At 43.3% G+C, this 25,255-nt stretch overlaps 1 protein-coding gene across 4 annotated transcripts in view; it reads left to right on the top strand.

The window, feature by feature from the left end:
* The window catches only part of Clstn2 (calsyntenin 2), a 608,806-nt gene that overhangs the window by 440,700 nt on the left and 142,851 nt on the right, over nt 1-25,255 (top strand). For all 4 annotated transcript variants that reach the window (XM_036191651.1, XM_036191650.1, XM_036191654.1 and 1 more), the window contains exons 3-4: nt 23,434-23,629; nt 24,483-24,691. In XM_036191651.1, the coding sequence (XP_036047544.1) occupies nt 23,434-23,629; nt 24,483-24,691 (405 nt within the window). The remainder of the gene's footprint in view (nt 1-23,433; nt 23,630-24,482; nt 24,692-25,255) is intronic.

The raw sequence follows: 25,255 nt of genomic DNA, 5'->3' as shown, positions 1-25,255 counted from the left end.
AGGACAGGCAGCAAAACTACACAGAGAAACCCTGTCTTGAAAAACAAAAACAAAAACAAAATAAACAAAAAAAAGAAAAGGAAAACTGAAATAAAAATAAAAATAAGAGGAATCAGTCAGTGTGGGCAAACCCAAAATGGGCTTTCTTAGTGGAATGTAAGGTACCAGCAGGGGAAGGTTTATTGGCATGAAAACCATTTTATTTTGTTTCATGTCTAAATAATATTCCACTATGGCACACACTGGTTACATGATATGGAGCAATCAAATTGGTATTGACCAAGAAGATTCACCATTGGCTAGCTTGCATACTTCTCCAAGGTACTGGCAGGATGCTGGGAAGAAAAGTCATCAATGGTTTTACCAGCTGTGAACACCATGTTCTTCGATAATGTAATGGGTACAATGGCGGTACAGTTGTTGTAGGGATAACCAGCTGCTTTCAGATTGGATTTAAGGCCACTCCACAGAGGAAACACATTTGGTACTATAAATCTGGCCAAGAACCAGGACTGGGGCCATCACAGGCTCTGGGGTGAACCTACTCTTATTATTCTACTAAATGGACATTATATCAACTGTCTCTCTAAATTTATATCTCTACATCCATAGATTATTACAGCTGCCAGACCATATCAGAGAAATTTCTTTGTGCAATGGATGGTGGTTAACACGGAAACTAATAATTGGTCAAAGTGTAGAGACTAAGTATTAACGGAATGCTCAAGCAAAAATGAGACCATTTCACTCCAAGGCTCAGGGACTATCAATCACAGAGTGAGTATCAGAGTGCCCCACTCAAGGGACACAATGACACAATAATAATAGGCTTATTGATAATCTATTTATTGGTAAACTTCATAATTCTTTTTTGTTGTTGTTCCAAAATTCCTCAAAACATGGACAAAAATTAGTTCCATTTCCTGTTGAAGAAATCTAGTCCAAGTCATGAAGCCTACCAGCAAACCAGGCCCCTCCCCACTCTGAAGCACCCCCCCCCCCACTCCACCTTGTGGGCCATGCTTCTGTGGACAACACTAACAGCTCTTCTCCTCATTGTCTTAACAAGGATACCCCAAACTGCACAGAGAGAGCCACCATGGGGCAAGGAAGACACAGCTCATGCTGTGTGGGGACCACGCCCTCCTCTTAGGGACTCCTCTCCCTTTTCTTCCTCCACAGAACCCAGGTGGGCCTGATGTACATCAGAAGGGGAAGTCTAGTTGCGGCTTTACCAGTTGGAAAGCAGGATGCATTCTCCGGTCTGAGGTCTGCATGAGAATACTGTTAAACACTGCCATAAGAAAAATACCAGACCCTTGGGTCCTGGTACAATGGGAATGGATTGTCCCATAGCGCTTGAGACTGGACCACTGAATATATAACCCTAACGTTTAGGGTACTCACGCTTTCTATAGCAGACTCATTCATTCCTCTTTTCCATCAGGCTAGCACCCAAAGGGCAGGTCTGTTTGCCCTTAGTCCCATGGACTGCTCCACACATTGTGCCAGTACTGAATAGAGCAGGTGCCTGGACTACTGGATGTATAGTGAGAACATGGAATTACTCACCATTTCCCCAGATTTTATGGGCATTTAACACTAAGAGCAGCTGATCATCCAGTGAAAACAAATGGTTCACAGTCTGCTTCTCAATGAGTTGTATTTCAGTCAGTGTGATTGATCACGGAAGTCGTCAGTTCCTTCCCCTTCAGGCAGCACCTACTTTTTGTCTTCTGGCCATGGGTCTACCTCATTTCTTTCCGGACTTAAATTAACGGGATAATTGTCTGTGTCTGTTAAGGTTGGTGTTAAAATGTAAAATAGATACACAGCATACACTGGGTGACTTATGAAGAGCAAACACAGTTCCTTCTGCCCAGTCCTTAATTTGGGTCAGATCCAGGTACCAGCTTGGTCACGTTCTGGGGAAAGTCTTTTTTCTGTATCCTCCTCATACAGTGTAAGAGACAAACAAGGCCCCTGAGCCTCTTTCCTGGGGACACTAATTCCATCCATAAGAACTCAGTCTTCATAACCTAGTCATCTCCCACAGGTACTGTCTTTAATACCGTCATCTGGGGATTTGGTTTAAACACTCAGACCACAGTGGTAACCCTCAAAATAACCTCTCTCCTGGAAGAAGTGAGGTGGAAGAAAAAAATAGTACAGGCTGTTTTTCTTTGTGCAAACTCGCAGACTATAAGCATTCAAATATATCTGCATATGCTCTGTGGGAGAGGGGGGGTGATTGAAGCCCTTAAGAGAAATGAAGGCAATTCAGCTGTTCACCTCACTTGAAGGTATCATTAGTTTTCTGGCGATCAGGTGGTCAGGGAACCGATTTTTTTTTTCATTTCTGGGGTGATCGGGGAATCCAGCACCTCTTCCTAAGGAGATGTCAGCTTGAAGGACAGGGGTGGAAACATACTTCTTTTGCCTCCTCTGCAGGGTTCAATACCTGAAGGTACTGGTTAATTACTCTTAATATCCAGAGCATGGGGTGATTGGCTATGAGAACAACCTACAAATTCTAACCTCGTCCTGGAAATTTTGAGCCAGATACTGTTTTCCTAGCAGGAGTAGGATGAAAAACCACTGCTGGTAAGTCTGTGAGGAAACATGCAAGGCAGGCTTCCCAATCGATAAAATCATAGGCAGTTTTGAAGAAATACAAAAATAACTGTCGGTTTTATTTTTCTGGGCTATTTGGGAGTTTGGATCTCACTAGAGGGAGGTATACTCATGTGGGCATCCCTGCTGGGGGCTGTGGATCATCTACACAGATTTCCTTTAGGGAAGGAGGAATTCTAACTCACTTCTAGGTTGCTTAAAAAGTGAACTGTGTGCAGCTCTTTTGCAGGAAAGTAAGAGGTGGCCGAGGAGTGATACAGTGAGACTCTGATTCCTAAGGCAGGAACTGACCTTGCCTTGATCCAGCTAGGAAAGAAGCATCCTGTCCACATTGCTGGGTCTGTGCCAGTCACAACAGTCACTGATTAGAGTGAGATCAAGGTTCCTCTAAGACACATAGTGCAGGAAACAGTCAATGCAGGAGTTAGACTCTGCAGCAGTGGGTTCCAGTTTAGAAGGCCTTAGTTCCAGACATGTAACTTACACCGCTTTCAAGTTATTTACTATAACCTGAGAAGCAGCCGGTCTATTTACATTTGTGTTGGCTTTCTATTGCCAGGGGTCAAAGGAGAGAAAGGAACGATAAAAGGAAGCAAGAGAGACATTGGGAGGCAGTGTGCTGGGAGGCTGGCTGTCTTGCAGAAGTGCGTGCCCCTGAACTGGGGAAACCAGGGCACATGGCTTGCAGCCATTTCATGCCTGCACCAACCAAATTTTTGGAAAACAATGGTTTTATTTTGCTCTCAAACTAGAAAATGAAACAGCTGAAGCTGGGAGTTCGGTCTTCATTATCCTCCCTGGCCTTTTCTGCAGGAATCTGGAATTGATTGCCACATTTCTCTTCTGAGTTTGATTTAACATTTTAATCTGCATGCCTTCGGTGGGAGCTTTGCAGCCTGTATTGCTGACAGGGAAATGAAGCATTAGCCAGCCACCTAGGTCCTTGGTATCAGCCCAGCAGTTCTGGCTGGGACTGGAGGGGGCTGGAGGTCTCCTGGCTCCTGTGTGAGGAAGGCCTTCTCTCCACTCAGCTGGGTGGAATAAAGCAGAGATGACGCACAGTGGACAGCAGACCTCTGAACTTTTGTTTTCGAGTTTGAGACGGTCCCCTGAGATGCTGACTTATTACCTCCAGCCATTGATGGAACAGTAAAAGAGTCCATATACCTGTGTAGTATTGATTGGACTGCCGTTTCTGTTCCTTTTGCAGCTCAAAATATGGATTTTCCTGGCACTTGCCTTGACTTAAATTAAACATTTTAAATATACCCCTGCCCCTTTGGGGTTCCTCACCTAAACATTTGAGAACTTCGGTACAACGTACAGAACATGGGACTTGTCAGAAAGTAGAAATATGAAGTCTCTTGAACCTGCAGCTGTTCTTGGATTTCAGGGGCTCCACCTCACAAAGATGCAGTCAGTGCAGTGTAAGCCCCAGAGCAGGACAAGGGGAGGGTCTCTGTGTACTTAGAGCAAGCCATGCCATCTGGCAAATGGGTTGAATACAAAGGGCAGTCCAGGCTGTTGCTAGAGAGAGGGAATCAGGTCACAGCAGACATAGTGACCAGCAGTGCATCTGGGAGTGACTAAGCCATGTGTTGGGAGACATCACTGGTGTGGTAGAGTCAAGCCAGCCAGCCAGAGCTCAGGGATGGCATCATGCTTGAGCAGGTCCCCAAACCTGGCAGTCAGGAGAGATTGTTCTCTGCACAAGGCTCTAGGAGCCAGTTAAAACAGATGATGATTGACAACTGGCAGAATGGAGGAACAAGGAGGTGGGGCTCTAGTGAGGGTGTGGCTGGGGTATTTTGGACATAGAATGATGACCTCCTAAGAGGTTCCTTCTGCCTTGGGATGTCAAACCAGAAGAAAGTGAGTTTCAGCTCTCTCAGGAAGTTGCTCCCACTGATACCAGCAAGCACCAACACTACTTATTTTCCTTTTGCCAAGTGCATTTTGCAGTTCACCTCGGTGATTTTAACCTTCATTGTAGCTCATGGCAGACTCTGGTATACTCCCATCTTATAGATGAAAAGATGGAGGCTGGAGTGAAGTCTTCTGGGCCAAGGTCACAGTTAGTAATGACTTGTTGGAGCCAAGACATTCTGATTCCATAAACTCCCATCTTAACCGTGACACCACGCTTCCTTTGACTACATGGAGGTATGGTTTCTTTGACACCCGGCTAACATTTCTGGAGCATTTGGGGGTTGAGTTAGGCCTCTCTTTAAGCTATGTGGGAAAGTCAGGAGATGACTAAAGTACGTATTCTAGCCTCAAAGAATTCTAAGGAAAAGAACAATGGACAGACAACAATACACAATGCAGAAAAGGGGCAACCCAAAGAGGTGACTGTTCCAGATGGGCCGGGGAAATGAAAGAATAAGAATGCACTTTGACCTCAGACAGCAAGAGCAGACTTTACTGGCTGGAGAGGTGGTGCCTGGCAACCCAGCAGCTCAGTGTGCAGAACTTGCTTTACAGATCTAAGCTTTTGTAGCTGAGAGTAAGGAAGGGGTGAGCAAGGCTTTCCCAGCCCCAGAAAGTGGTTTTTTTCTGGATAAACTGCTTTTCTAAACTGCAGGGTGTGAGATAAGTCAAATCACCTATTTGTGTAATTTCCAGGCTCCAGGGAGGTGGGTATGAGCTTCTTTCCTGGAGTTTCATGGGCAGCAGATTTGCTGGAGCCTTGAGTGTATTTTATGACGTTGGTTTTAGGGTTTGTTTGTTTTTTTTTTTCCTTTAGTTGTTCCCATCTTGGCTTGAGAAGCCTAAACAGGCTGTTTGGAGGGAGCATTCTTATAGTGATGTCTGAAGCTTTCAGAGGACTCCTACAGATAGATATAAAAAGGATTTGTTGTCATCTGAGCAGCAGCAGGTAGGATGGCTCAGAGATTTCGGCAACCAGGGTTGTTGATAGCTTCAACAACTGCCTAATGATTTCCCATGCTTTTTGAAAGCCTTGGACTTCCACAGGTTCTTGAGTGCTCATAAAGTGCCAAAGCTGGCTTGCTTGTTAAAGTGGAGGGGTTGTTGTTGTTGTTGTTGTTGTTGTTCTCCTTCTTCTTCTTCTTCTTCTCCTCCTCCTCCTCCTCCTCCTCCTCCTCCTCCTCCTCCTCCTTCTTCTTCTTCTTCTTCTTCTTCTTCTTCTTCTTCTTCATTTCCAAATCTTACCTGGTTTAGCCAGGCACAGTGCCAGCCTTTAATCCCAGTACTGGGGAGGCAGAGGCAGACACATCTCTGTGAGTTTGAGGTCAGCCTGGTCTACATAGCGTGTTCTAGGATAGCCAGGGCTATGTATAGAGACCCTGTCTCAAAATAAATAAAGAGGTAGATAGATAGATAGATAGATACATAGATACATAGATACATAGATAGACAAGACAGACAGACAGACAGACATAGAGACAATCTTACCCACTTAATGCCAATGCACTCTGTGACATTTAATCTTTAACTAGCTGATCCAGAGTGAGGCCTCTTTCTTCCTGAAGTGGCCCTCATCAAGCAGGACATGTACTCCTAGACAGTTACTACTATTTGAAGCTGCAATGCTTCATCCTGAAATTTATAAATTGCAAAATCTACGTGGTTCTTAGTTCTTGATCCATTCTTAGGAGATAATGAAATGATGGCATGGGTCTGGGACTGAGATTTCCTTCAAGGTTGGGGTCAAGCCAGCTCGCACACACAGAAGGGAGGCAATCCTTTCCCTGTGGAAGCAGAAGAATCTAACCCCTGCCAAGGCTGGCTGTTCTTCTGTAAAGACAGCAGCGACACCGCTGCCCCACTCCCCCAGCCTCTGAAACCTTACAGGCTTTAATGCCTTCCTTGGAATTAAAGTAATGGAAACATGGTCATAAGAAACCCACTTCAGGCCTCATCAGGCCATAAAACAGTAATAGTGTAAAAGCCAGGCAGTGTACAGCAAGGAGTGAGCTGAGATAGCCAAATAAATATCTGCTGGTTTTTTCAATTAACTGCCTCTAAATAATGAAAATGAGCAAATTAGGCTTACTTTCAGTAGCAGAATGCCATTGTGACTTGAATGTTCTGTTGATGGATGACAGAGTGCTTTGACAGAGAGGCGTAAGTCTGCCTGCAGCTGTTGGAAGCACCATGAGCCTGGGTCTGCCTCTTCCCTGGTGAATAGCATTTGAGGTTATATTTTGCTTCTGGGTTTGTGGGAGGGGAAGGTGTGAAGAAAAAGCCAAGCACAGAGGCTTGCTCCTGGCCCTAGATTACTGTAGTGATTATTATCATGTGGCTGAGAAGCCCTTTGTGGACTCTAAAGCCGGGGAAATGGCAATTCAAATTTCGACTTATGAGGTTTATTGAACATTGAGTACACTTAATTTTTTTTTTTAATTTTTGTGTATGTATTTGAGCCCGAGTGAGAATATGTACACCACGTGCATGCAGAAGCTTGCAGAGGCCAGATGAGGGCATTAGATACATTGGAACTGGAGTTACAGGCACTCTGTGAGCTGTGTGGGTTCTGGAATCCAACCAGGGTTCTCTGCAAGAGCAGTTAGTGTGCTAAACCACTGAGCCATCTCTCCAGCCCTGGGGGCACATTTCTTAACTTCTGGAGTTCTGGTGAAGAAAGCCAGCTTACAATGTACTCAAAGGGTTCTGAGCTATTGGTACAGTGCCTGGTCCCCAGTACCCAACAGCCCTTCTGTGAGAGTGGGCTTCCTGTGCCCTGCCTTTGTCTCCACCGTGGAAGTTTGTTTCTCTTACCTGCCCATTATCAATCTAATTTATGGCTAGCCAACTGGCAGATTTTACTACATATGGCTTTTGAACTTTGGAAAATTCTTTTCTGCATCTGTTGAAACAGTGTTGACCTCTCTCCTTTGTGTTGTTTACATAGTGAATTGCAATGACCGAATCTTGCTATCCTAAAATAAATCCTTTTTATTCATAATCTTTTTTATAGAGTTGGATGGAATTTGCTAGTATACTGTTAACATTGTTTTATCTATGTTTCTGATAGATGAAGTCTGTACTTTTATTTGGTTTTGATTCCCATATCAGACTTTGGTGTTTGTGTTTGGTGTGTGTGTGTGTGTGTGTGTGTGTGTGTGTGTGTGTGTGTGTGTGTTGGGGGATTCCTTTCTGTTTTACTTTATAAAATCAAATTATGCACAATTGGTATTATTTCCTCTTTGAATACATGATAAAATTCATCAGTGAAGCCACCTAGGGAACTGAACAGTGGTTTAAGCATACTGTCACAGCTACATTTAAGGCCAATGTGGAAGAATTGAAAATTCAAGGTCACAGAATGAGTTCAAGGCCAGCCTGACCAATTTAGCAAGACTCTGTCTCAAAATGAAAAGTTAAAGATAGCTGGGGATGTAGCTCAGTGCCTAGCTCAAGGACCTGGGCTTAGTCCAGACTTGCAGTGTATATGTATATATGTATATATACGTATTTGTATTTTTATATCTGGCTTCCATACAATAATAGGTTTCTTTAAAATCTACTTAATTGGGTCTAATTTGCTCTTCTTTTTCTAGCTTCTTAATTTTAACTTGTTCATTTTTTTTAATTTAAAAAGACATTTTTGTTTATGTATATATGTGAGTGTGCCTGAGTGTATACATTTGTGCACCAGATGGATGTAGGAGCCCATGGGAGTCAGAAAAGGGCACTGGAAACTCTAGAACCAGAGTTGCAAGCAGTTGTGACCTGCCATGTGGGTGCTGGGTACTGAACTCAAGTCCTCTGAAAGAGCAGTAAGCACTCTGTCCAGCCCCCACATTGTCCACATGTTATAACAAACTTTACAGATACATATTTTTCTCTAAGTATAGATTTAACTACATCCTACAAGTTTTGATATGTGGTGCTTGTGTTGCATTCAGATCTACTTACTTTCTAGTTTCTCTTTCATTTTTTCCTTTGACCCATGCACGAAGGAGCAGATTGCCTAATTTCCAAATATCTCAAGTTTCTCTAGGTTGCTTACAGTTAAAGGGTGGTGGTTGGTTTATTTCCTTTGTGCTCAGAGAATATATTCTGTACATTTTCAGCCTTGTAAACTATAGGGTTCATTTTCTGAGCTAGCATATGGTCTCAGTCATGGGAGGGTGAAATGAGTGTGCAGATGTGCTTGAATGTAATGCTCCATTATTACCTATTAGACATGACAGCAGAGCTGGGGGTATCAGTTAATCAGCTGTGACTTTAATGGTGTATTTGGATTGGTCCTATTAATTACTGAAAAAGTAGTGCAAAGTTCTTCAATTGTGAGTGTGGGGTTAGCCACCCTTTGATGATGTCCACTGTTGCTTCATGGTTTTGAACATACTCACAAGAATTTATTTAAAGCAGTGGATTAAGAATTCAAACGCTTGTAGTTGGGCTTTGCCATCTCTCTCTTTAGGGAAGGACCCAATTTCCCAATTTCTACATTTTAAATGTGATGTGAAAATTATTGTGGATTGTCACATTTCTTCAAATTTTGTTGACATTTTCATCAAGCAATCCACTAACTCAGTTAGGCTCCAATTAGCAGCTGTGCCCATCATGGGGTCAGTTCAACCCACTTCCTGGGGCCTGAAGCCTGTCTCTCACCTGAATGTCCAAGTGCCAGCAACAGCCACAGGCTGGGGATCTCCCTTCCCTAGGGTTTTTCCTCAGACCAACCCCCACCCCAGGCATCCTATTAGCCTAGCCAGACAGACAACTGGTTTCTTCTCAGAACTGTGGTCCTACTCATCACCTGGTACAAAAAGGACCAGAGCACTTGATAGTAGAAAACAAAAGTTTTGTTGTCTTCTTTTAAAGAACTGAGTATAAAAATCCTGTCATAAATGAGAAGGATTGATAAACCCATAGGAATTACTGCAAACAGTCTCAATTTAAGGTATGGAAACACATTGCAGCCAACAGAGAAAACAGGAGTGCAGAAACTGGGTCCAAGGCTCAGCCTATCTCACCCTGCTAGACCATTTTTATAGATTTATGATGTTATGGGGAAATAGTCCATGTGTTAATTTACTCATCCACGTCACACAAAACTCCCTGGATCCCTTATTAGCTTCTGGCCTTCTATCAGTTAACAATGCAATACAAATGACAGTTTGTATGACCCTGTTATTCTAGTTAGAAATAGGGCAATCAAAATATTGTCAGAGTATGGCTTGATCTGCAAAACTATTTATTTTATTGGTAAACTAATTCTAGTGTAATAGCATGACATTTATTGGTTTTATAATTTTTTTAGGAATAATTATAGTTTCAATTCTGATGACTCTGTGTGAATTATAAACTGGATTTCTCTGGCTGAAATGCTTGCACCTTAGGCGAGAGCAGTAAAAACCATTTCTCAACATAGACATCCGATGCCTACAAGTGACCAATAAGCTGTTGCTTTAATCTTCAGTGTTATTAAGGTTTGAAAATATTATTTTATCTATAACAGTTCTCTGCAAACAGTCATAAAGAGACGATGCTAATTCAAGGCCTGTCAGTGAGCATTTGGGGAACTGCAATTCAATGTGATTTCTCCCTCTGAAGAAGGTCAAATGAGCCATTATTCTAAGAGGCAGAGTTTTCTTAAATGCTATGAATAATGCCAGGAAACTAACCATCAACATAAAATAATAAGTTTATAGTTACTGTAGGACGCATCCTTTCTGAGTTTAATTTATTTCTATGGGAAAATTGGCCTTTGATGATATGAGCTATTAATCATGTATCATAGAGCTATCCAACTGAATCCTGACCCAAATCACAGACATAATTGTATATTTTCTAGTAACTATATCACACAGATTTTTTTTTTTAAAAAGACACAGGTTGTGGCAGTTTGAATGAGAATGACCCCCTAAGCTCAGATATTTGAACGTTTGGTCCCCAGTTGGCAGAACTGTTTGGAAAGGATTAGGACTTGTGGGAGGAGGTGAGTCACTAGGGGTGGGATTTGAGGTTTCAAAAGAAAGACTGGTGAGGTAAGCCAATTAATGCTTTATTTTATAAGTTGTCTTGGTCATGGTGTTTTAGCACAGTAATAAAAAAGTGACTAAGACACAGGTGAATTGAATTAAGATATATTATTGAACTTGTAAAATTTACTATTGTATCAACTTTTCATTTTATCTTACCCAGTTTCACTGAGGTAGGGTCTCACTGTGTATCCCCAGGCTAGCCTTCAACAGATGATCCTCCTGCCTTGGCCTCCTTGGTCTTGGGATTACAGATATGCAACACTTGCACGGGTAGTATTCATTTTAAAGGTCTTTATCCTTATAAAATACCTCAGTTTGGACACTAAATTTTAATCATTTTGGTTTTGTATAATGTGTTTTTCAAAAAATTGATCATATGCTTTAAAGTTTCCTATAATTGAAGTATCTGCTCTTAATTTTAAACTTAAAAAACAATTGATAAAATATAAAATCTAGTTCCTTGGTTAGACAAGGCACATGTGTGGAGAGTGGCTTTCATACCTAAGAGCGTGGACACAGAGTGTTCAGTGAGTTTCTCTTGAAGAGTGTCTCTTCCTGGGCCTCTCTGAGATCCCAGAGATACTGCAGACCAGGAAATGTATAATGCTGTTGAAGGAGGTCTTAAAGATTTAGTTTCTTGGGACTGGAGAAATGGCTCAGGGTAAAGAATACTGACTGCTCTTTGTAGCTGACATTTCTCTCCTGCCAGTCAGTTCCCAAATAACCACTGAGAGGCTTAATATTACTTATAAATGCTAGACCGATAGCTCAGGCTTGTTACTAGCTAACCCTTACACTTAAATTAACCCATATTTCTTATCTATGCTTTGCCATGTGGTTCATGGCTTATCAATTCATTTTCTACACATACTGCTTCCTCGACAGCTGGCTGACATCTGTCTTGACTCTGCCCTTCTTCTTCTCAGAGTCTTCTGTGTTTGGCTGTCCTGCATATACTTCCTGCCTGGCTACTGGCCTGTCTACTTTTTATTAACCAATGAGAGTAATACATATTCACAGTGTACAGAAGGATTATTCCACAGCAGCTCTTCCAGAGGACATGTGTTCAATTCCTAGCACCCTCCCTCCCCCGGCAGCTCACAACCACCATCTGTAACTCCAGTCCAGTGGACATGATGCCCCCTTCTGGCCTTCTTCTGCACTGCATGTGTGTGACACAGAGGTTCATGTAGGACAAACACTCATACACATAAAGTAAAATAAAAATAAATCTTAAAAGAAAGTGATTTCACTTCTCAGCATGATTCTGAACAACTCTGTCTGTACTCTAAATCTTCCTCTGTAATTGTCCATCCTAGTGTCTTGAGATCTCACTGGTGCATGTTGGCCCCAAACACCTCTAATGATCTGGTTTTACAATTAGCTTCTGTTTCTAAAACCCAGTTCTCAGCCCCTGGAGGGCAGGGTCAGAGTCCTGGGCTTCTAGGAGTCTTTGCAACTGCTGAGGTCCCTCCCAATGGGAGGAAGACACTACTCAAGAGGGTATGAAGACAATCCAAAAATAATTAAGGACCTTTATATTTACATGTAACTTTTCACCCTGGAAGTTATCTAGGCATCTGTTACTCATTTTCCTAAATGGCAAGTGAGAGCTGAGCGAGCCAGGCTCTAGAGCACAGACTTGGCTAGAGTCTAGCTAACTATTGACCATGTGCTGTGCGCAAATGGAATCAATTTCCTCCAGCAAGACTCTCCACCTTACTCAACATGATCCATTCTGGCTTGACAGTCGAAAAATATTTTTCCCAATTTTGTAATTGAGGCCTGAAACTATACTTCTTTTGAGATACTTGGTTTGTAAAATCTTTTGGCAGATATCAAGAATGTGACCATTAGAAACTCCATAACTATCTCGTTCAGTGAGATGTCATTGTCTCTTCTGTTGTCTGTGCGCCATGACACCTGGCTGTACTGGTAGGCCCTCCGGATCCCAGCGAGGCAGCCAAAAGCAGTGCACCCATGATGCGGGTAAGAGCATGTGGTGCAGTTGGAGAAGGGCCTGTGTCTGTTTGGGTGTCACCTTCTGCTGCCTTTCTGAAGCCAGGAAGTGACAACTGCCTTGGGGATTAAATTAGACAGATTCACACAAAGCATTGAGCCCAGGTCCTGCCATTACTCACGAGTTCTTAGTTTAAAAAGCAACAAGAGTTCTAATTATAATGTACTATTTGACAGGAGGAAGGCAATTTTATTTCCATTACACAGATGGGGAAATGAAGGTGAGCAGGACCCCTGCTGAGGTTCTAAAGATGATGAGTCAGAGTTTGAGTCTAGGCTTACCTGCCTTAAGGCATACCTGCGATGCCTTGGAATAGAAGCCCCGAAGCATGTCATAGACACATGCTTGTGACCACAGGGCAGGATTTTGTGTCCACAAAGCTGTCCAGGCTGAAACTCCTTCTCTGCAACCACAGCATCTGGTGAGGTGGCTCCATGAGCCAAGGCAACAGGTCTGGACGTATTTGAGATGAGATGGACTCCTTCTCACCTGTGGTCCCAGAGCACGCACACACACACACACACACACACACACACACACACAGTGCTGATGCTTTGGCAGTAGGTACTGCAGGGAACCTTTGCTTGCCTACCTGCCTCCTCTGTCGGCAGAGATGGGACTGACTTCTATTTCTTCCAAGCCTCCTGACTAGCCAGGCAGGTCAATGCACAGAAATATAGGCTGTTCTCACCACGTTCCTAAGCCCCTGCACCACAGTAAACACCCAATAGATATAAGCAGCCATGATCTCTAAAAATCATTACCGTTCATTTCTGTCATGCTGTATTCTTTTTTACCCAGGCATGGTTTCCTGTAAGAATGCATACAGTATGCTTTTGTACTGGAAACCTTCCTACTGCAGAATCACTGGGCATGAGGCACCAAATGACCACTCAACCTCTGCTCAGGTTTTGCTTGACCTAATAATGGCTGTTTGAGCTGTGGGACCTTCCACGTCTCCAGCATATATATAAGCTGTTGCATCATTTATTTATTCAACAGACACTGCCAAGGGTGAAAAATGCCTTGTCTTCAGTTTCTCAGAAATGTATAGCTGTGCTATGTGAGGTTTCCACAGAGAGAGAGAGAGAGAGAGAGAGAGAGAGAGAGAGAGAGAGAGACATTGATCATTGATCTCAGCACAAAACTTTAGAAAAATGGCTTCTCGGATTAAAGAATATGTTTCCGCTTTGCTTAGTCCTAAGCAGAAAGAAAGCTATAATCAACGACAGCTAACCACCCACTCTAGCTTCTATTGGGAATTGAGGCAAGGTGACAATATGCATCTAAATGCTTGCAGGCCAGAAGGCAGGATTTACTCTAATTGTACCAAAAAGCTTAGTGACCTTCATACTTGCCCAGTTGCACACTGAGTATGGCATTGTAGCCTCAGCCTTGTGGTGCTTTTAGGGTGAGGCATGGTTGGTACTCCTGTCTAAGGAAGAGTAGCCTAGGAAGGCCTCAAGGTCATGTAGCAAGGGAGACCAGAGAAAGGACTCAGTGCCTCTTTGGTCTGAACAACTCCCCACTCCCCGATCTGGGAGGGGGCACCCACAGTGACAATCCAATACACCTTTCCCTTTAATTTTCTACTCCTGGGTGATCATAAATTTTTAATCTGAAGTAGGAGGGCTTCAAGTCAATTTATTTGAGTATAAACTTATATCTAAGTTCAGCTCTAATTTGATATTCTGAGCATGATTACCCCAGGATGTAATTAGCATTTGTCCTTTCCCACTGTATTATACTTACAGTGACTGTAAAAAACTCTATGTAGACATGTACTATGCACTCGAAAGCCTGTACTCAACCGTCAGATGATGTAGTCTGTGCTAACTGAGTGCCAGGTGGGTACTAGGGAGATTAGAGTATGTAGCTGACAGCAAGCTGTCAAACTCTAGGGGACCTCCCCAGTCAGAAGGAGGTGGTTCCCAATACCCAACTTTTCTGTATTGGAAGTATGGACCTGGATAGATGTTCTCTCTAAGACTACCTTTGTGTTTGTGGTGCAGTTTCTCAAGGGGACAGTACAGCCATTAAAATGGTATGGTTCTTGGAGATGTAGAAATGGTAGGCTCAGGGAAACATATTCAGTTCCCTTAACTTTTTCCAAAAAGGCTGTTAGCAAACCCCAGTCACTCTGATAAGCAAAAATAGTCAAACAAACCCATTCCATCCCCCACTCTGAGCTTCCCTATGGCACAGTACTGATGCTATGTAAATTCCAATGTATTGTCATTAGCTAGTGACATTCTGGGGGTGAGGGGAGAAATGTATGAGCTGCAGCCAATTGATGTAAGATGCTTTACTTTGCCAGGTTGTTTTGATGACACATATGACACACACTGGAATTATTTCTGATGATTAAATAATCTGCCCATTCACTCTCTTTGGTTTTCAATCAGGAAGCGGGACTGTGCCAGAATCCTGTGGGTTTTGTTTAATAGAATGACAGAAGTCATAGAAAGCAGTGACACTTCAGTCCAGGCTGGACATGAAATGCTTTGCATACATCAAGTCGCTCAACCCTCTGACAACTCTATGAGGTCACTACTATTGATAGGACCTCGTATTAGCGATGAGGAAGCAGGCAGAAAGAGACTCGTGCAAGACCACAAAAGCCATCAGCCACAGAGTTAGAGTCCACCCCAGCCCGACTGGCCTGGGATTCACAGGAAGCAAAAACGATATTCCTTCACCCCAACACTTTACTGTATGGATATACAATTCTGCCTGGATGCTTCCGCTAGTGACCCACATGTGAGATGCAAACCGAGTCTGTGAGTTCTCTGCAAGGTCTGGGGTCATAGTTGCACACCAGGAACAGGATATGACCCCAGGAACTATGTGACAGCTATATCTGGGAATGGTAAGAACAGCAGTTTCTGAGAATTTTGTTCCCATGACCTCTTTATGTTCTCAATCACTAGTAAGTGCTCTCAAGCACATTTCTTTATGTGGGTCATCCATTAATATTATTCAATTAGAAACCAAATCTGAGATACTCTCAAATGTGCAGTCATTTATTTAAAATAGCAGTAATAAACTCATTGCATGTTGCCATAAATAACAAGATTTGACAAATATGTTTTCCAAATCAAATTTATAATAAATAGCATTGCCAACATTTTTGAAATCTCTCCATTATCTAGCTTAATAGAAGTATCTAGATCCTTAAATCTGGTTCTGCTTTGCATGTATATTATTAGGTTATTTAAACTGAAATATGTGAAGAAAATATAACAATAGAAAAAGAATTATGCAGTAAGAAAGGGGGAAGCACTTTAATAATCTTTTCTGATCATTGTAGACATGCTTATTTATGGACATCTGAAGTCCTCTTGTAATTTCTTAAGAAATAAATGCATAAAGTGAAATTAAATTGACACACTTATCATATAAGGTGTCATGGTCCATACAGGATGCAACAACAAAATACCACAGACTGGGATTTTAAAAACAGCAGAAGTGTATTCTTCACAGCTATGGAGGTTGGGAGGTCTAAAAAGATCAAAATGCTGAAAGACTGGCTGTCTGCTGAGGGACTATTTCTTCTTTAGTGGCACCTTCTCACTGTAGGTTCCCTCAGCAGAAGAATCAGGAGGTCTCCCTGGAGCTTATCTGTACAGACAAGTCCTGGTCCTAAAGACAAAGCCAGTGATCTGCTTACAGACATTTCCCCCAGAATCTTATGCAAGAGCTGAAGGCACAACCAGAACATTTGACTCCCAAAGACATCCCTTCTAATGTGATTATTCTGAAAGTTGGGTTTTCAATAAGAATTTAGAGAAACACAATCTCTCAGCCCAGTGCACAATGTTTCATTAGAAGACATTGATTTGAGCCAGAGAGTGTTATGGGATATTCTGTATTCTGTGAATGTGTTGCTCTGATTGGTTGATAAATAAAATGCTGATTGGCCAGTAGCCAGGCAGGAAGTATAAGTGGGATAAACAGACAAAGAGAATTCTGGGAAGAAGAAGGCTGAGTTAAGAGACAGCAGCTTGCCATCTAGGAAGGAGCATGTAATGGCACACAGGTAAAACCACAGAAAATGTGGTGGCATATAGATTAACAGAAATGGGCTGAGTTTAAGTGTAAGAGCTAGTCAATAGTTAGCCTGAGTTAATGGCCAAGCAGTTTTAATTAAGATAAGCCTCTGTGTGTTTACTTGGAGACATGTGTGGGAGAGATTTGTCCCGACCACAAGCAGGCTAGGACACAGGAAATCTTCTAACTACAGGGTGGTGGTGATACACGCCTTTAGTCCCAGAACTCAGGAGGCAGAGGCGGGTAGATCTCTGAGTTAGAGGCCAGCCTGGTCTACAGAGCAAGTTCCAGGACAACAAGGGATGTTACATAGAGAAACGCTGTCTTGGAAAACAAACAAAACAAACAACAGCAAGAAGCTATTGATCTGTCTTGTACTTTAAATTTTTACCATATATAACAATATGACACTCTGCATTGGTCATTTATAGCTATATCCCATGTCCTGTTAAATGGGATTTTTCAAAATTGGAAACCTTTCATTATGAGGTATCAAAAGGTCACATTGGTTATCACTACCCAAGATTTTTAAACTAACTATAGCAGACACAAATTTTCAAAAACAAAAGCTCAAATTTTAACATTGCCAACGAACACTTTCTTGAACCCCATGCACCTGTCCACCATGCTTTCAAGTGAAAAGAGACGCTCTAGGCAGTCCCTGCTTGGCTTACAACTTACCTTCCTCACACTCTTCAGACACCACACCTGCTGTGCCAGAGGCTTTAACCACTCTTCCAGTTTCATCCCATTGAACTCCGCAGGACCCAACATCAGCTGGGTGTGGTGGTATATACTTGCAATGCCCGCCCTCAGAAGGCTGGGGCAGGAGAATTACAAGTTTGAGCTTAGCCTGGGCAATATAATGAGACCCTGTCTCAAAACAACAGTAACAAGAAAAAAGTATGAACCCAAGGGTTTAGACTAACAAATTCAGTAAAATCAATACCATTTACTGAGGAGCTAAGGTCATTCTCTGCTGATATTAACTGATTTATTTTTTTTTAACTATGAGGATGTTATGGTGAAAACGCAGCCGGGCACTGCTCAGACTCCCACATCTTTTTGCCATTGCTTTTACATCAGCAGCACAAAGCTCAGCACAGTGAAAAGTCAGATAACCATCTTAGTGTTAATAGGATGTCACCATGCCCTTGTGTCGCCCTACGAAGAGCCTTGGGATCTCTACAGACTAAGCTTTGTGCTGAGGCATCCCAGTAACAGGGTGACAAGTGCCATGCATGAGCTGATGGGTGATGGGACTAAATGTTCAGGGTACATTTCATTCATCATTGTCAAAGTGACCAGTGATGAGCCCTTTGACCCCTCCCAGACTCAGTTTCCTCATCTGAAAAATGGGATCAGCACAATCCATTGTTCAAGCATAAGAGTTGGGCTTTCAAAATATTCTTTGCAAACCAAGTTGGAGGGCTGGAGAGATGCTCAGTAGTTTAGAGCACTTCTTCTTGCAGAGGACCAAGTTTGATCCCCCAGTGCTCACATGATGGCTTACAATCATCTGTAATTGCTGTTTTAGGGAATCCGATGCCCTCTTCTGAGTTCTGTGGGTACCAATTCTACATGCAAGCAGGCAAAGGAGTCATACACATAACATCCATCTTTAAAAAAAATAAAGAAAATCAATTGAAGGACATTTTTCTCAGAAACTTCTGACAGAACTGAGGAGACAGCCACACCAATTTCTGCTGAGTCTGGGGCATGCATTACTGCTAAAGAGAAAGTAATTGTGGACCACAGACAGCAGCTTGAGGGAAGGAAGCCAGCACATCCCACTCCAGAACTATGACTATTCCTTCTGGTCAGGCTCTCAAGGGCATTTGTGATGAAGCTGAGTTCATCTACCTTCAGCCACAATGAGTAGGGGATGACACCCAGAGGCTCAGTGACCTCAGCTGACTGCCAACCTGTGTGTCACATACACTGTTTCTGCCACACCAGCTCTCTTTCTCTCTCTCTCTCTCTCTCTCTCTCTCTCTCTCTCTCTCTCTCTCTCTCTCTCTCTCTCTCACACACACACACACACACACACACACACACACACACACACACACACAAAATGTTGGAAAACAAGATTTGATAGTGATGTTTTTTATCTGGAGACTATTCAGTCAGATTTGTTTTTCTTTCAAGTGCTTCATCCTCCCACAGAAAACCTTTATTAGTAACAAACTCTAGACCAAGGTGACCCAGTGTATCAGATATTGATGCTGAGAGCTGGCGTGAGCATCTTCATTCCAAACCTCCATCCCAGATCTTTCTCTTAGCTTTTTCTTTCTTTCAGTTTGTGGTGTATTAATTTTTCTATTTGATATAGTCCTAACTGTAGAAACATGAAAATCTTTCCTCTATTTAATAGCACCAGTTTGTGTGCATGTCTGTGTGTGTGGGGGGGGGGTGCATGTGCCCCATGTACCTGTGTGCGATAGTTTCTCTATCATTCTCTTTTATTACTTTGAGACAGGGTATCTCACAGAACCAGAGGCTCTCAGAATCTGTCTCCACTCCTCAGTGCCGTGGTAACAGTTGTGAACAGACATGCCTGTCATTTTACATGGGTTCTGGGGATTCAAACTCAGGCCCTCATAACAGCAGAGCAAACTCTTAACCATGGAGCTGTCTCCCCAGCATCAGCCGCACCAGCTTTAAACACTGGAGCGCAGGGCCTTTCTGACCACAGAACCCTGTGTGCTCTCATAGCCACGCCAGAGAAGCTGCTCCTACCGTGGTTTCTATTCCTGCCACACTGGACCCCACAGTGTTGAACTCACCCTGTCCCTTCCTATTGAAGGTCCCCAAGGCATATTGTTCCTTCTGCCTGAAACAAGATGTCATTCCAACAGCCTTGTGTCTCCTCTCTATCCTCTTGCAGTCTCTGCACAGCCTTCACATGCTTAGGCAGGCATGCCCTGCATGTCTCACCAGATCTGAACCCTGTATCCCTTCTTCAGTGCGCATGTGATGTTCCCAGATCTGAACCCTACATCTCTTCTTCAGTGCACATGATTGTCCCTGCTCCTCCTCCTTTTTCTAATTCATATAAGTTTGAGTCATGAAGGCCTATAATCTTAGTATTTAAGAGGCTAAGGTAGGAGGCTTGTGAGTTCCAAAACTAAATAGTAGGACCCAGTCTCAACAACAAAATGACAATAATGATTTATATAAGCTTGTATAAAACAGCTGCCTTGTAGGTTTGCTATGAAGGTCAAATAAGATTTCCTGGATACAATCTGTGGCTATCTGACTGCTTATTTGCCTGGACTGCAAGTAGTAGTGTGTGGACCATAGCTGGGGCTGGTTGTGTTCATCACTGTCTCAGTGATGCCTGGCACTTAGTCCCTGATAAATATTTACTGCATGAATGGATGGATTATCCATCAAGAAAATGTTTGTGCAACAGGAGCGTAAGTATTCAGTAAAGAAGCTTGATAATTAGTGTGATATGAGTTCAAAAGGGACCAAATTCTGTTCCAGTCTGAGTTGGCAAACACTAAATGATCCCTGAGATGGTCCTGTTTGTAGTCAGTCCTTTCTCCAACCCAAGGACTGCTAATTACACTTGATTTTAGGTACCCAAGCTGTCCACCCTTGTGTTTCTAGTGTAGTACAGTGGCGAGGGCTTATTTGATGTGATCATCAGCTTTCTGTCACTTTAACAAAATGCCTGAAAAGGAATGGTGTTCTATGGTTTACTGTGTCAGAGTCCTCAATGCATGGACCCTTGGCCCTGTTGTTCTGTGCCCCAGTGAGGCTGTGCAGACCTTGGGCCCCATTGCCTTGGGCCTGGGGTGAGACTAAGACTCATGTTGGGAGCACATGGTAGAACAAAGCTGCTCACCTATGGCAGCCAGGAAGGACAAGAGGAAAAAGGGGGAGGCAGGGACAAGCCCTAACCTTCATGAGTATGCTCCCACTGACCTACTTTGTGTAGCAAGATCCTGAATTTTAACAGCCCATTCATTTAGGAACTCATCAATGGATCATCAGTCCATCTACCAGGTTAGTGCCTCATGATTCAATCACCTTCCAAGGTCACACCTCTGACCATTGCTGCATACAGAAGGAACCAAGCCTGCAATGAATGAGGCCTGAGGTGGGGGTCCCTTCATATCCACGCTATAATAGCTGGTCCTCCAAAATGCTAGTTCCACTGAATTATGCTGAACTAAGAAAGATGGGAATATGTGACTCAAAAGTTTACTTCTCCTGTCTCCCCCGGGTCTCTGTGTCCTTTCCCTCCCCCTCCCTTTTTTCTTCATAAGGATTGCTGAGTCCTGTGAACTACTTTGGTTGTGATCAGATGTTGCCAGCAGAAAATTATCCTCATCTATTTTAGGTCTAACTTGGCTCTTCAGAATGAAATGGTCTGATTAGCCTTATAATCACAAGGGTGGTTGGGTACTCTGGAGAATGCTTCACAACCAGTTTGAGTACACTGGTAACATTGTCACAGAGGTGCTGATCTTGGGATAGAATCACAAGGTACACTAGCTAATTCAGAGCAGGAATTAAACAGATAAAACCTGTGCTTCTGCCCTGAAGGCTACAGAATTACCCTTGTCAGAATGAGCCATGCTGAGATGCCCAGTGAACCTTGGGCAGCAGCAGTTAATGAGAGCCTATGCTCCTGTTAGAACCTGCCCCACAACCCGTCTTATCCATTATTATATATCTATATTTGAGAAATAACTAGGAAGGGAGGTAGTGAACATAGAATGTTCATAATGAAATTGAAGATCAAAGAAATAATAAGAAAAGCAAAAGCCCACGGGTAAAATTGGTATTGACTGAACATCTTAGAAAACATTGCTAGAAAGAGATCATGGCATGCTGTCTCTATGGAAAATGAGGGACTTGGCTTAGCCACACTTGAATTAGAATATGAATCATTCCCAGAGGCATCCCTGGGGGGCTCTTTAGACATCTTAGTGTTCTTTAAAGATAGAGTGGTATAGTAGAACACATATGGGTTTACAAGCCAGCCATCCCTGGGTTTAATGCCCAATTTTACCTTAGTGACATTGAGTAAGTAACCTCATTATCTTCCTCTTCATCTTCTCTCTCCTCCTCTTCACCCTATTCCTCCTGTTCTCCCTCCTCCTCCTCCTCCTTTTTCTAATTCGTGTAAGTTTGAGTCATGAAGGCCTATAATCTTAGTATTTAGGAGGCTGAGGTAGGAGGCTTGTGAGTTCCAGACCATCCTGACATAAATAATGGGACCCAATCTCAACAACAGAATGACAATAATGGTTTGTACAAGCTTGTAGAGGATAGCTGCCTTGTAGGTTTGTTATGAAGGTCAAATAAGATTGCCTGGATACAAAGATCATTGCCCAAAGCAGGCATGCAATCAATCACATTATTCCTTTGCCTCAAATTGTCAGCTCTTATCAACAGCTGGATAGAGCCAGGGTTAGAGTGAGACAAGCCAGTGCTTCTGTCACCCTGAGAGCAAATTCTCTTAGGCACGTCCCTGGCAGTGCATGTGCTTCTCCCTGGTCCAGGCATATACCTGAAGCAATGTCAGAGCAAGGGTGAGGCATCTCAGAGTAGATGTCCTTCTCCCTGACTTCATCCCCTGAACCATCATACTGATGGCACACCTAAAACCCAGAGAAGCACTGTCACCTGACTTAAACCTATCATTCATACATAGCACACTTGGAATTTGAACCCAGATATATTGGCTCCATACTTCAGTAGCCTACAAACGGGCCATCCTTCCCATCTCAGAGTGCTAGCATACCCCTCTGTGCTGTAAGTGGCCTCTAGACAGCTGGGCACCATTTTCTGAAGTCTACCAGTATTCTCAATACCATAAGAGGACATGTCTCAAATTTTCAACACATCTCAAAACATTTACTACAGGGCCTGCTTTGTAGTCAGAGTTCAAGAAATAAATATTCACAAATAGAGGAAAAAAGAAGATTCCTGTGCCCTTATAATTTTAATGCAGAGAAACAGTTATAATGAACACTAACCAGCTAAAGGGGCAAAATGCATTAATTTCACCACAGGCTCTCCTCTTTAAGAAGTTAGCTGTTCAAGCTCCGTGGGGAATCTTGAACTCACAGAGACTCACTCCCACTGTTTCAAAAGAGAAAATTGCCTACCCCCACTGTGAAAGGCAGGTGGAAAGGCATAATGGAGGTTAGGGGAAGAGAAGGAGATTCAGTTGCAGCAATACTCTGTGTAAACCCAAGTGAAGGACACAGAAAAGCAACACTCATTCTTAAGATGAATGGGGGCTCTGGCTCAGGTCTGGTAAGACCTGGGACTCTGTTTCTAACCATCTTCTGGTCATGCCAATGCTGCCAACCCATGGAACATACTTTCAAACATTGAAGATGTTGTCACAAGACAATTGACTGGGCACATCTTTGGCCCTGGATTAATTTCATCAACAGCCCTTTGCCTTTTGACTGTGAGCAAGTTCCTTAATCCCAGACCAGGCAAAGGGCAAGGGCAAAATCTGCCAGGAAGACTAAGAAACTGGGAAAACATCACTCCCCATACAAAGACTACACAACTACTGCTGGGTGACATCCCCGTGCATAAAACACTTCATTTTGTTCTCTATGAAATGAGCATGGAGGCTGAACTCCAGAAGCCAAGTCTAGAGGAAGGATCCTGAGTGTGTGGAGGGAATTGTGTAGAAGTTGTGGGCTTGCGGATCTGGCTCAATAGACACACTGTCTTCAGTCTGGAGACTCCCAGGATTCAACCTTACTGTACTCTCTTCTTCTGCAGGGGAAATCTGTGCATTCAAGATCCATGGGCAGGAGCTGCCCTTTGAGGCTGTGGTGCTGAATAAGACATCTGGAGAGGGCCGGCTCCGTGCCAAGAGTCCCATCGACTGTGAGCTGCAGAAGGAGTACACGTTCATCATCCAGGCCTATGACTGTGGTGTGGGGCCCCAGGAGGCAGCCTGGAAGAAGTCACACAAGTGAGCTCCCTGTCTCCCACTTCTGCCCTGGGCTACCCTCTCCATTTATTCTATTTACAAACTGTTTTTTAAATTCATCCATCTATGGGTCACACTGGAGTATGGCTGGAAGGTGGTTTAAAACTCCCAGGTCTATTAGCTTTACTTTGCCTAGGAGCAGGAAGTTGGTTGTGGCGGTGGTGATAGGGCTTGTATTATAACTGGTCATATTGGAAAAAGACCCAGATGTGGCCAAGGTGATGGTAAGTGCCCCCAGAACATTTGCACAAGCTGATATCTACCCTGGGAATACTGCACCTGCTTTTCTTCTCTGGGAGAGACCCCCAGGCCACCTCCAGGACCAAGTGAAAGCATGGCTTCCTCCAGGAAGCATTCCCTAAGCCCACCCCTTGGCTCATATCTAGTCTAAACTTTTCTCTTATTTCTGCAAAGCTCTTTGTTTCTCTCTGTCACATATGTCTCGCCGTGAGTCAGCTCTGCTCTGTCCCTTATGGAATTTGGCTCAGTCACAACATGATATAAGAGCTGTTTGACTTCTTACAGAGTGGAGGAATGGGTGAATAGATGAAGGGAATGGGGAAAATAGAGAAGATGGAGAGGGAATATGTAGCCTGAAGTGGGCAATAGGGAATGGTAAAGAATGGGGATGATTCTATAGGGCAGACTTGCTCAGCATCAAGGCAAGGTAGGTGGTTGCTTTCCAGGGGGAGGGGAGACAGAGGTGCTCACACAGCATCTGTCCTGAGAGCCCTGAGGCCTCTTCACTCACATGGCCTTGGATGGATCAATGTCCCACATCATATGGCATGACTCCTTCTTTACCATCATTTCTTCTCTCTGATTTGCACTCCAGGGCCGTGGTCCATATCCAGGTGAAGGATGTCAATGAGTTTGCTCCCACCTTCAAAGAGCCAGCCTACAAGGCCATCGTCACAGAGGGCAAGATCTACGACAGCATCCTGCAGGTAGAAGCCATTGATGAGGACTGCTCCCCCCAGTACAGCCAGATTTGCAACTATGAAATTGTCACAACAGATGTGCCTTTTGCCATTGACAGAAATGGTGAGTGTCCTGAGAAGATACCAGTGCGGTCAGGAAAAAGGAATTCACCATCCCTGTTCTCAAGGCCAAGAGGGGCCCCAAATATACTTGACAGTGTTACCTTCCTTGCAACTCTTTATCTAGAACCCAATTATGCCCTTGAGATAGTGGCTCATTCATGATTAGAAGTTTGCTAAGTCTAACCTATTTCCAAGAAATCCCAGGAACCTCAATGAACATGGTCTGGAGAACTCAGAATCTCACACATTTGTATACAAAACAAAGATAGTTTCCAGAAGAATTATTTAACTGTTATCTAAGTGTGAGCCTCATCATCACCTTGGCCACATCTGGGTTCCTTTCAGTGTTATCAGTTATAATATGAGCCCCCACCCTCCAGTCACCACCACAACAATCTTCTTTCTTCTTCTGGGCAAAGAGATACTAATAGAATTGGGAATTTTAAGCCACCTTTCAACCATAACTTTGTTAAGGAATCTTTAAAACTCTTGCTGAACTCCCCTTTGAGAATTTCAACCATAGCAGAGCCTCCTCCCAGTTTGAACTGAACTGAAAAATGGTCCC

Source organism: Onychomys torridus, chromosome 7 (assembly GCF_903995425.1).
Source record: "Onychomys torridus chromosome 7, mOncTor1.1, whole genome shotgun sequence".
NCBI classification, from domain to species: Eukaryota; Metazoa; Chordata; class Mammalia; order Rodentia; family Cricetidae; genus Onychomys; species Onychomys torridus.
This window is presented reverse-complemented; position numbering and strand designations above follow the sequence as displayed.